This window comes from Phascolarctos cinereus, unplaced genomic scaffold, assembly GCF_003287225.1.
Source record: "Phascolarctos cinereus isolate Bilbo 61053 unplaced genomic scaffold, phaCin_HiC Scaffold_4;HRSCAF=312, whole genome shotgun sequence".
In the NCBI taxonomy this organism is placed as follows: Eukaryota; Metazoa; Chordata; class Mammalia; order Diprotodontia; family Phascolarctidae; genus Phascolarctos; species Phascolarctos cinereus.
In genome coordinates this window covers 637136908-637150014 of record NW_027555847.1, presented here as the reverse complement: position 1 = coordinate 637150014, position 13107 = coordinate 637136908, and the positions used below count along the sequence as shown (strand labels likewise).

Sequence of the window (13107 nt, the reverse complement as noted above, 5' to 3'; positions counted from 1 at the left end):
CTGTATATTCTTCCTGACTACTGCATATTGCAGATCTATAAATTAGCAACTAATCTTTGAAAGTCGAGAGTGGTTGTACTTAAAATAAGATTAAAATAAATTTGAATTAAAATGGAAGTAAAGTTAGTTAAAAAACTAATAAAAAAAAGTTGGGGGTATGCCTCTTTGAGCTTAGCAAGGGGTGATCCCCAGATGACAGGCATACGGTCAAGCCATCAGCAAGCAGTTGTAAAGGACTTCCACGTTCTAGACAGACACTGTAAAATTAGGCACCAGAGGCAGGTGCATTTCATCACTGGACTTTGACTTGAAGCCCTTTCAGCTTGGTAGAACCCCCAGAGCTTACACTCCACTGGCATGACTTTCAAAACATCCCAAATGAGGAGACAGTATGCAACAATTTTACACATATATATATGTATATGTATATATGGTATGTGTGTTTACACATGTATATGGATATATACACAAAAATATATGTGTGTCTACACACACACATACACACAAAAGATATATACTGCAATTTCTCACCAGATTTACATCTGGAACTCCACTAACTTCATCCTAATTCCTTATTGATCTGGTGATTTTGGGCCTGCTTCTATTTCTGTGCTTTCAACAAAATTCTTTTGGGTATGGAATTAAGAAAGGCGGTCAGCCATTAGCCAACAGCATTCATAGAATGACTCAAGTTTCACGCAGAATGAGATTCTTTGGAGGAGACTTTTGTACTTTGGTGGATCTGTGATTTGATTGTTTTGAGTATTTCTTCACCTAATACAAGATTGCAGTTCCCTTGAATTCTCATTCATTGTGATTCTTTCCATATATTTTATTAAATTTTCTATAGAGGATCCACTCAACACAGTAGAAGCCTCCCTCTGTATCTTTTAATATCAAACCTGTCCCTCTTTTATCTCTTATTCTATGGAGCAGATTGAAAAGAAATAGAAAATATTATTCTTGTTTTCAAGGACCTAGCAATCTATTTGGGGATATAGAAGTTAATGATTACTGTGGAACTTGAGTATATCTGTGATCTCTTCTATGTGGGCATGCCTTCTACTAGTCAACTGTGTAATACGTCTGGGCATTTTATCCTGTATGATTCTTATTCATGTTTTAAACATGTGTACAAATTTTTAGCACTCAAGAACTTGATTCCGATCCTGTGTTTATAGCTTCCCAGATTTATGACCATGGGAAAGTCGCTGAACCTACCTGCCTACCAATTTCCTCATCTAGAAGATTTATTTCCGTTCTGTGTCTTAGCAGAAACTGTTATGGAGACAGTGATTTGGAATTTTTAAAGCGCTGTGTACAAGTGAAGAGTTATTATTACAAAAAAGTATAGAGAGCAATGTAAAGTAACCTACATGTAGAAAAAGAAGAAGAGATTATATATTGTATTGGTTTTAATGTAGTGTATGCTTTTCCCTCAAGTCTGACTTGAAAATTTTTTTTTTCGGTGATCTACCATTGAATCTTCCTTGACAAGAGGATGAGAATTAAACGGAAGAAGGTGAAGACAGTGATGATGATTAAAATGAATGATATTTTTAACTTAATCTTTTACAGTAAACATATATGTGTGTATATGTATGTACATATATATGTATACACACATACATATGTATGCCTGAAAGGTATACAATGAAAAATCTTATATGTGAATATATTATATATAATCTCAGTGTGTGTTTATATGTATATAGATGTATGTGTATACACACACTTATATTTTCTCAGAGAGATCTCATTTGGAGGTGGGGTTCGCCTTGTACATATTTCGGGATAGATAGTCTGTATTCAAACCAATTACTAGTTTAATACTTCAAAGATTTGTGATTTTATCAGTCCAGTCCAATAAGGATTTATTAAGCATCTCCATTGTGTAAGTCAGTGTGCTAAGACAAAATGAAGAATAGTTACTGCCTTCAAGGAGCCTGCGTTCTCCTGGGGTGATCCCTTTTACAATTTAGTACATAGTCTTCATGAGTTTTCTGGATAAAACTTTCTATACTGAAGCTAGGCTGGTCCTGAATGAAAGACATAATGGGCCTGTCCAAAGCCTATGCCACTTGGTAAAATCTCTCAGAATATGTGCTCTACTGGTGTGGCCTTTGGGAACCCAGAACGACTTGCATGTTCTGATGAAGCAAGACTTTAATGCAGGATGTGGAGCAACATGGTCATTGACATGACTAAGTGATTCTTTTTTCCTTGATAAATTAGAACCCATTGTCTGCTCTGGACAATGTTTGTTACAGATGGAAATCCCAATAGTATTTTCACAAAGTGTTTGCCCATGGGTGTAATAGTGGTCAATAGTGTGGACCTATCAAGATCTATCTGTCTTTTTCTCTAGTATTTATGTATAGCGTTCATGTAGTGCTTTAAGGTTTAAAAACTTCTTTCCACAGTAGTCCTATGATTTAGTTAGTACAAGTATTTATTATTCCCATTTTACAGAACAACAAACCAGAGTCAAGAGAAATTAACTTGCTCAGGGTTTAAAAAAAATCTAAAAAATCCCCATACCAAAAATAAATTGCTAGGAAGTTAACGAGGCCATCCAGTCTTGGCCATCCAGTCAAACTTTGCTAGAAAAAAAAATAAACTCATATTGGCTCTTTGGAGAAAACTTTTAGAAATGAACTTTAAGTACTGGAAAACTCTGATAATATTTTCTGACATGGTAAGGAAGAGAACCAGAATATTTGGGACCATGTCACTGTTGTTTAGTTGTTTCAGTAGTGTCTGACTCTTCATGATCCAATTTGCAGTTTTCTGGGTAAAGATACTGGAGTGCTTTGCCATTTCCTTCTCCAGGTCATTTTACACATGAGGAAACTGAGTCAAACAGGATTAAGTGACTTGTCCAGGCTCACACAGCTAGTAAGTGTTTGAGGCCAGATTTGGACTCAAGAAAATGAGACTTCCTGACTTCAGGACTGTCACTCTTTCCACTGCACCATCTAGTTGCCTGTCATGTCACTGTACCTTTTGTCATTAATACCAAGTTCATACCATTTCCATTCCTTTTTTTGCCTTTTGCCTTTAGACATTTTATAGGGATAGTTCTGTTTTCTCAAATTGTATGCTTTGTTTTTTGTGTGAGGAAGGTTTAGCATTCACTGACTGTCTATGAACATGAGAGGCCTGTGGGTTTGAATGTCATATTAGTTTGGAGGTTAGCAGACATATGTGACTCAGTTGCAGAAGAATCGGCATTTAGCCTGAGGGCACACAACAAGGTAGAGAGCCTCTCTCATTTCCTTGGCATCTTGATTCTTTACTCTCAGTCTTCACACTGCCGCTCATGCTGATGCTTCAGTTTCCTCAAAAGTTTCAGATCACTTATAAGTCATTCTGACATATATATATATATATACTGTAAAGGGTGGCCATTTTAACAATTGTAACAGGGTGAATCTCACACTTTCTGCCTTCCTGAGAAACTCTTGACAATCCCTGTTAAGGTGTATGGCAATTTAGGTTTTCGTTTCCTATCTAGACCAAGATTTTGAAATGAGCAAATGAATTCAGAGACTCCACCAAAGTGGCTTTGTCTCCCAGGGCCCTTTGCCTACTGTCTGTGCCCTTCTGAGAATCTTCAAAGACATCATGAAAAACAGACACCCTGATAAGCTATGGGATAAATTGCTTTCAGAGTATCAGGGAGAGAAAATGAAATCGCTAAGGCTGTGAGGGAGATACTGTTGTAAACCTGATCAAAGCCCTTCAGAATACCTCTGTCAACATGAATGACAAGGGCATGGTGAGCTCCCCAGCAATGGGATGGGCCTTCTCCTCCACAATGCCAATTGAGTGCCCCAGGTGAATTCTGAAATAGAGTTTAGAACAGCAATTCTGACGAGCTGGTGCTAAAAGTGATGGGGTTACTCTGAAGGACTGGCTCAGTAACAAGAACCCAGAAGGATGGTGACAGAAGATTGCTTAAAAGCACTGAACTAATGATGTGACCTAAGAAAAAGTCTTCAGGGTCGACTTGTATAAACAACTTGAAAAGATTCAACCTAAGCTGGACAGACTTCATAGGCTTATACGATTGACAGGCAGACACTGAAGGGGAGGGTGTGGTGCTACTTCTGAGAGAGGAGCTTTCAAATGGAGGGGACTGAACGATCATAAGCCCCAGTATTCAGAAATATCTCATTAGCAAGTCACTGAGAGGAGGGAAAAAAAGGGTTTCATTTTCTGAAGGACTTTTGGCTATATAAGGGATAATAGTTTCTTGGAATCAGTGCCTCTTGTGATGTTTGCTAATAAGAAGATGCATTGTTTTTTCTCCTTGGTTTCAGGTGTCATTTATAAGTTGGAGTATTCTGAAACAATCAGAAAGTATTTATTAAGCACTTGCTATATGCCAGGCACTGTTAGGTACTGAGATTACAAAGACAAAATGAAAACTTCTTTGCCCTCAAATAACTTAAATTCTACCGGGGGAAACAACTTGTACACCTAAAAGTATCTGTAAAATATGTAGGAAACAAATATATGATACTTTCCAGAGGGAGGCACCAGCCCCTGGGGGGATCTGGAAGAGCTTTCTATATGAGGGAGAGTTTGAGCTGAGCTTTGAAATAAACCAAATGTTTAAGACACAAAGGTGAGGAGAGAAGGAATTCCAGGGTTGTGCAAAGATATGGAGGGTGGGAGATGAAATGTCATGAATGAAAAATAGAAGGAATACCAGTTTGAATCAAAGGCTGTGAAGGGGAGTACAGAGTGAATCAGAAGTTTGGAAAGACACCTTTGGAGTCCAGCGATGAAAAGCTTTAACTACCAAAAGAAGAGGAGTTTCTATTTCTCTCTCCATCTAACAGGGAGCCATGAAATTTCTTGATGGTGTGATTGTGCCTGTGCTTTTAGGAAGATGGTTTTGTCAGTTGATTGGAAGATGCATTAGAATGGATAAAAATTTGTGGAAGGGAGATCAAAGAGGAAGCTCCTGAAAAAATCTAGGTTAGATGAGATAGTGGCCTCTGAATTAAGACAGTAGCTACAGGAGTGGAGAGAACCAATCCATTGTGAAATCTTGGTGCTTCTGCCTTCACAACATCTTTTGTATATGTCCCCTTTTTCTCCACTCACATGGCTTCCACCCTAGTGTAGCCTCTCTGCATCTCTAGCCTGGACTATTGCAATAACCTTCTAACTATTTTTCTTGTCTCATTTGTCCCCACTCCAATGTATCCTTCAGTCAGTCACCAAGGTGATTTTTCTTAAGTGTGGGTCTGACAATGCCTCCTCCCTGACCGATGAACTCCTGTGATTTCCTATTGCATTCAGGATAATCATTTAGAGCTCTTCATAAGTTGACTCCTTCCTTCCTTTCCAGTCTACTTAGACTTTCTTCCCTTCACATATTCTAAAATTCAGCTATAGTGGCCTACTTGGAGTTCCTTGAACATTCCCATCTATTCTCTGGCTTGTCCTATTCTGGGAGTGCTCTTTTCCTTCACCTTTGCTTATTAGTTCCCCAGGTTTCTTTCAAGGCTCAGCTCAAATCTCACCTTTAGGAGGCCTTTCCCTGTCCCCCAGCCACTAATGTCTTCCCCTGTGAAACTAACTATCTTCAACTCTGTGTGTATCTAGATATCTACATGTTGTTTCCCTCCATTAGAATGTAAGCTTTTTGAGGGCAGGAACTGTTCTTTGCCTTTCTTCACATCCCCAGTATTTAGTCCTGGCACATAGTAAGAACATAAATGCTTGTTGATTCTCAGACTCTAGGAAAAGGAGATGTGAGGTAGGACTTATAAAACTTAGCAACTGATTGGATATATGCAGTGAAGGAGAGCAAAGAGTCAAGAAGGGGTTGTGGAAGGGTAATGGTGCCTTTGACAGAAGCAGGAGGCTTAAGCAGAGAGGTAGAGCTGGAGAAAGAGAAGGGAAAACAGTGAATTCTGCATCTGACATATTGAGGTTGAAATTCTACAAGCCATGCAACTTGTTATGACCATGAGGCTGTTGTTGATTCAGGACTAGGTCTCAGAAAAGAGATTAGGGCTAGATGTAAAGGTATGAAGTCATCTGAATAGCGGTGATGATTGAAATTCATGGCAGTTGATGACATCTCCCAGAGAGTATAGAAATAGTACAAAAGAGAGCTCAGATTAGATACTTGGGGTATATCAATAGTTAGGAGATGAGATATGGATGATAGAGGAGCTGCAGCAAGAGAGATTGAGGAGTCAGACAAGAAGCAAAGGAACAGGAGATAGCAGGGTCAGGAGAATCTAGAAAGGAGAGTATTTTAAAAGAGAATGGTCAGCAGTGTTAGATGCTGCAGAGAGGTTAAAAAGAATAAGAATTGAGAATTAATGAAGGGACAAACATCATATGAAGATAACACTGAGAAAAGACAATTGGATTGGGCTATTAAGAGATCAGTGACAATTTTAAATGGGCAGCTAGGTAGCACCATGGATAGGGTGACAGGCCTGGAATCAGAAAGGCTTGATTCAAATCCAGCATCAGACAGTTATTAGCTGTGTGACCGTGGGCAAGTTACTTAATCCTGTGTACCTCAGTTTCCTTATCTGTAAAGTGAGCTGGAGAAGAAATGGCAAACCATTCCAGTATCTTTGTCAAAAAAACCACAAGTGGGGTCATGAAGAATTGGACATGATTGAATAACAACAGACACTTTAAAAATATGATACAAATCAATGCACATTGATACATATATTTTCTTTCCTTCAGATATCATGGTCATCAATATATAAGGAGGCAGATTTCAGCTGACTATAAGGGAAAACTTCCTATCAATTAAAGTTGTCTAAAAGTTGAATGGGCCAATTCAGGAGAGTAGTGAGGTCTTTATCATTGTAGGTAGATCTAAAAGTTAGGTCACTGCTTCTTGGTGATATCATAGGTAGAATTCATGATTTGGTTAGTGGTGGGACTAAATGACCTTGAGATCCTTCTTCCAACTCTGAGTCTATGGTTTCATGTTACTCTGCTGTTGTTTTCTATTGCTGCTAGTTTTTAATTTTAATTGTCTTTCCTAAAGTTGTCTGCGTAGGTGAGGAGAGGGCATCAAGAATGACCACTTATGAATGAAATCCACAAATACAGCACTAAATTGTCTTGTTATTTGTTAAAGCTCCCTTCTCCCACCTAACTATCGGAAAGTAGCAAAATCACCTGGTACCCATTTAACTCTGTCTCCTTCATAAATTCTCTCTGTGTTACAAATATTCATGAGCAGTAGTATGGCCATGAAGGGGGAGCTCAGTAGACAGGAAGAGAAAGAGCCCAAGATAATTCACAAAGGCTGCAATATTTTCAAGAGTTGTCTCTAAAACAATCATTCTAGGGATAATTTAAACAGAGATTTACATCTGAGCTTCTTAATTGCAGATTTGTTGAGAGATGTGCTTTTCAGAGCCCAGGTTTATATCTTACAGTGTTGCTAACTGATTATGTTTTCTTTCCATTTAAGGACAAAAGGAGTTATTCTTGCCCAGTGTGCCAGAAGTCATTTTCAGAAGATAGGTTGATAAAATCACACATCAAGACAAACCATCCTGGTGAGTAAAAGCTGTTCAGAAGAAATATAAGGGAAGGAGGGATAATTTTCACCTTACAGAATGCTGATTGAAGGAATCATATTTGAGCAGAATTGATGTGTTTTATAAAACATAGCATTGCTCACTGACTATTCCAAATGAAATGAAAGGAAGGAAAGCCAATTTCCTTAATAGATTTTTTCTCTCTCCTTTGACACACATACACACACACACACACACACACACACAAAATGGTATGTATGTGTGTGTGTATATACATATATACATATATACACCTATAGATCTCTATCTACTTATAGCATTTTACAGTTTACAAAGCTTTTTATACATAGTGTATATATATATATATATATATATATATATATATATATATATATATATATATAACATGTATATACACATGTATACATATACATGTATATAGATATGGACATATATTGTTCCTTTAAGCCTTTAAAGCAGCACTCATATAAACTTGGTTTTCAGGGCTTTTTAATTTGGGGTTGGTGAATTTGTTATTATTCTTTTTTTATTAATATTCTGATACCTATTTTTTTAGTATTATAATTGGTTTCCTTTGTAATCATATGTATTTTATTTTATGCATTTGAAAATTAATTTGAGAAGGGACCCAGAAGCTTTACCAGGCAGCCATAGGTATCTGTGACACACTGTTGTACATCTTTAGTTTACAAAGAGGGCCAATGACATCACGAAGTGATGCTGTGACTTGTATGTGACTTGGATTGGAGTGAGGCAGAGTTGCACAAAGTCATCAGCCTCACTCTCTCTTCCTGAGTCATCGAAGTCCAGTGGCAGGACAAAAGCCAAGACTGCTGATGAGGGCCTGAGATGCAGTGACTGACCTTTGTGTCTTCTGTGTCTGACCAAGCTTTAAGTGCTCTGTAGTGCCTGTTTCAGCCACCTTCATGGCTGTTGAAACAAATTGTTCTCATTTGCCCAGTCTGCCAGGGGACGTCTTCACATGCTTGGGGTAGACATCCACCTAACTCGCTGATGGGTTTGAGGCCTATCATTCACCCCCATCCTGATTTAACACATCTGTCAAGATGGTTTACCACAGTGTGGCTGCTGTGCATGCTATAATTTCTTAGAGCCACAGATGAGAGTTGGGTGACAGGTGGACACCAAAGGTAATTGGTTAGCCCTGAAAAAAGGCTTCACACCAGAGCTGCTAGTCTTCCCTGAACACCCTAAAGGGAATAGGGAAAAGCTTCCTGCAGGAAAAGAGATTTTTCACTGAGACTTGAAGGAAGCCTGGAGGCAGAAATCATCACACAGCACTTTTTACCTCTCCTAGGGTACCTAACAGATTCTGCTAGGTATTATCTGGATCCTAGCACTCTAACAATATTGTAATAAAACTCACATTTCCATAGTACTTCCAGTAAGTAGGTAGTACAAAGTATTATTTTATCTATTTTGCAGATGAGAAGACTGAGACATAGTGCAGCAAAGCCCAAAGTCACACTAGTTAATACTTTTTGAACTCTGGTCTTCTAACTCCACAACTCAGAGGTGACGGGGCAAGAATCACGAGGAGACAGCCAGGTGGCGCAGTGTGTGGGGTGCTGGACCTGGAGTCAGGAAGACTTGAGTTCAGATCTAGCCACTTGCAGTATGAGGCTGGGCAAGTCACTTAATATGATCTCTGGCTGCCTCAGTTTCCATACACGTAAAATGAGGATAATGATAGCACCTACCTCACAGCATTGTTGTGAGGTTCAAATAATATTTGTAAAGCGCTTTGCAAATGTGACAGCAATATCTAAATGCAAGCTATCATGTCTTTGTAATCTCTGAATCCCCAACTAGTGCCTATAGCTTGGGCTGGGGCATCCTGTGAGATGGCCATTCTCAGGACCAAAACATGTTTTAGCTAGAAAGCACTTTAGAGAGAACTTAGCCAGTCAATCAGTCAACAAGCATTTAAGCTCTTACTGCTTGGTGCGGATACAAAGCTGGGCCAGGACCAGCCTTCTTGGTGGCAGTGAAAATATGTGTCCAAATCCAGGAGGGGAAGTTGGAGAGGTGCAGGACTGTGGGGCAGCTTCCAAAGCGAAGATTTGTGTATGGATTTTTTTTTCTTGAGGTGTAGAGAAGTTAACTATCTAATAGGAGAATTCAGGCCAAGAAAATGAAAATAAAACACATTGAAACTAGAAATTTTTTCTTTTGTTGTGTGTGTGTATGTGTGCATGTGTGTGTGTGTGTGTGTGTGTGTGTGTGTGTGTGTGTGTGTGTATGTATTTTTAAGGGATACATTTCTGGATAACAGTAACATGCTGCAGTTATTACTTTATATATTGCCATACTGTGTGTTACTTTATTGCCACAAAGTGGTATTTTATATATAGGATTCAGTTAGACTTGAGTTCAAATACTGCCTCAGATACTTACAAACTGTGTGACCCTGGGCAAGCCACTTAACCTCCATCGCCCTCAGTTTCCTCATCTGTAAAATGGGGATGGTAATAATATACCCACCTCCAGAAATGGTTGTGAGGCTGTGAGATAATATTTGTGAAGTGCTTTGCAAACCTTAAAAAAAAGGTCACACTTTTCATTTACAAAGGATTTTCCCCCCTTTATTGTAGTACTGTGATGTAAAGAGTGAAGCACTATCTTCCCTATTTTACAGATGAAGAAACTGAAGCCCAGGGGAAGTGACTTCTGACTCTAGTCTTAACAATTTCCCTGTTCCTCCGTGGCTAGTGATGGCTTCTTCTTTCCCAGGACATATAATTAAATTCAAGGTCTAGCTACCTGATGAATCAAAAACTATTGAGCTTCCTTGACCTTCAGTGTCCTCTGTACAAAAAGAGGCCTGTCCTCATTCCCTTCTACACTGCAGTCAGTGCCCTCCTCCTGAGATTACTCTCCACATGCATTGCGTACATATTGTAGGGATAGAGTTGTTTGCTTGTTGTGTCCCCATGAGGGCAGGGACCTTTTTTTGCCTTTTCGTAACACACACACACAAAAGATTAAAAACCCCTGGCTTAGAAAATATCCAGGAAGTGGCCCACCTCTAGAGGGCAAGAACTGCTGTGGCAGTTACTGGGATTTGGAGCCTACACTTCAGAGTAACCTCCATTTTCCCAGAGTTTAGCATCTTCTCTTAAACTTTGACCTGGTTTCCTTATTATAAGTGGTTAGGCCTTTGGTAAAAGGATAAAGGATTTATTACCAGGCTTTACTTTAGAAATTTGATTAAGTACTTATCACTGCTTAAGGTTCTCTTACTGACAAGTACTGATAAAGGTACTCTACATTCTGCTATGTCTGGAAAGGTTAGACTAGAATATTGTTGTAAAATTGTCCTCATTCATTCTACAAGGCACAGGGCTAATTTCTGGGGATATAGGAACAGTCACAAAGCAAGCAAAAAATCCCAAATTGTCTCTGCCCTCAAAGAGATTACAAGTTCCTGGGGGCAGGGGGAACAACATTTATATAGATACTGTAAGTAAATTCAAGATGAATTGAGGAGGAAGAAAGCATTAGCCATTAGGGGGATCTGTTCAAGGTTGTGCAGCTCATAAGTATCAGAGTCAGAACTCAAAACTTTTTCTTTTAATTTAAAATCCATTACTCTTTCCTCTGTACCACAATAGTCTCAATGTGATAATTAGCTTGAAGTTTTACTTGATATGTATAGCAACAGTATTTTAATGTACTCTTCTCCAAAATGCATAATAGAAACCATTTGCCATCTGGCAAATGGCTTTCAACCCTATGTATTCTAGTTCTCTGTCATCTTTCTGTAGTCTGTCTATAATTGTTGGTACAAGAAGCCTAGATTATTGGTAGTGAGTGAATGGAAAAGAAATGAACAACTGAAAAACAAAGAAGTGACAATTCAAAAGGCGAGTAATAATAATAATAACTATAAACAAATTTAAACTAAAAATGGACAGAGAATAAGCATGCTACCCTATGTAGGCACATGCAACAACACATTTCACCTGTGCAAGTAATATATAAATGCCATGTAAATACACTTGTGACCTTTCTAACTATGACATTTCTTGAAATAAAATTAGTGGAAGCTACTTTGTGTAGCCAAGTCTCTTTTAGGATTTGAACCAAAAATGATCAAGGCACGTCTCATTGTTATGTTTTGTCTGTGGTTGTTGTTCAGTCCTGTCTGACTCTTGGTGACCCCCGTGGACCATACCATTCTAATATTGTCCATGGGGTTTTGTTGGCAAAGATTCTGGAGTGGTTTGCCATTTCCTTCTCCAGTGGATTAAGGCAAACAAAGGTTAAGTGACTTGCCCGGGGTTACACAGCTGTCTAATACTGAATTTGAAATAAGGTTTTACTGACTTCAGGCCCAGTGCTCTATCCATTCAGCCATCTAGCTGCCCTCATTTTTTATTTACATCTAGGTTAAAACAAGTTTTCTTGAGGCTTAGACCTATTGTTCTCTTTCTCTAGAGGTTTCCATGAGCACCATCTCTGAGATTCTTGGCAGGAGGGTTCAACTGAAAGGACTAATTGGAAAGAGAGCTGTAAAGTGTCCATATTGTGACTTTTATTTTATGAAGAATGGATCAGATCTTCAACGTCACATCTGGGCGCATGAAGGTAATTATGTGTGCTTTTGAAATATAATGACCTTTCTATTTTAGCTTTACATTCTTCCTTAGGGTGACATTGAACTAGATGAAGTATGAATGCCAGGTCTCTGGAGATCTAGGTCTGTTGGAATTCTCCAGTGCCTCATAGACACATGTCCCTAAGTCTGCTACGATCAGCAAATTAGCAGATTCTGCCTGAGTTGACATTTCTCAACTCCTACGGTTCTTTATTTAGCTGTCTTCATTAGATATTATTGTGACAGCAAAAGGCTGTGAAATAATGGCCACAGAGACTAAAGAGCAAAGAAAAGCACCACCTAATCACTTTGTTAGGGAGAGCAAACACTATCTTGATGAGTTAAATGATGCTTAATGAAATCAGCAAGCAAAGAGAAAAGAATGTCTGTACACATATTCTAGCATGCATCATTTTCTGGAGTTAATGTTTGAATCATAAATAGCACTTCTTTTAGACTTCCCAAAATGAAATAAGGAGAGTTAATAAACTAGATCTCTATTAAATGGTTATGTCTTACCTTGGTCAAGTGAATTAGTTGTGAATAGGCATTCTCAATGGATTTACAAATAACATAAAATTAGAGTGTGAAAAATATTTTCAGTACCATTAGCATTATTGTCTCCATTTTTTTTTTTTACAGAATGTGTGTTTAGGGAAAGAAATTGGGAATTTTGCTTTCAGAGCTTGTGAGAATGAGTATTATTATGTCATCAAATTACTTAGCTTTTAGAGAAGTATTTGTTCTGCCAAATACTTTGGGCTGTTGTTTATGTACCAAGATAATACTACTCAATGTCTGTGGAGAATGCATATGCTTTGATTTGTGTTTCCACTGATTCCTGGTAGTATTTGCACTGAACCGTTCAGAACCTGCCACTGGTAGCTTTGTTATTTATAATATCCATTTGTGAAATGGTTA

At 38.4% G+C, this 13107-nt stretch overlaps 1 protein-coding gene across 2 annotated transcripts in view; it reads left to right on the top strand.

The window, feature by feature from the left end:
• The window catches only part of ZFAT (zinc finger and AT-hook domain containing), a 276495-nt gene that overhangs the window by 136933 nt on the left and 126455 nt on the right, over positions 1 to 13107 (top strand). For both annotated transcript variants that reach the window (XM_020997901.2, XM_078153759.1), the window contains exons 8-9: positions 7475 to 7562; positions 12027 to 12176. In XM_020997901.2, the coding sequence (XP_020853560.1) occupies positions 7475 to 7562; positions 12027 to 12176 (238 nt within the window). The remainder of the gene's footprint in view (positions 1 to 7474; positions 7563 to 12026; positions 12177 to 13107) is intronic.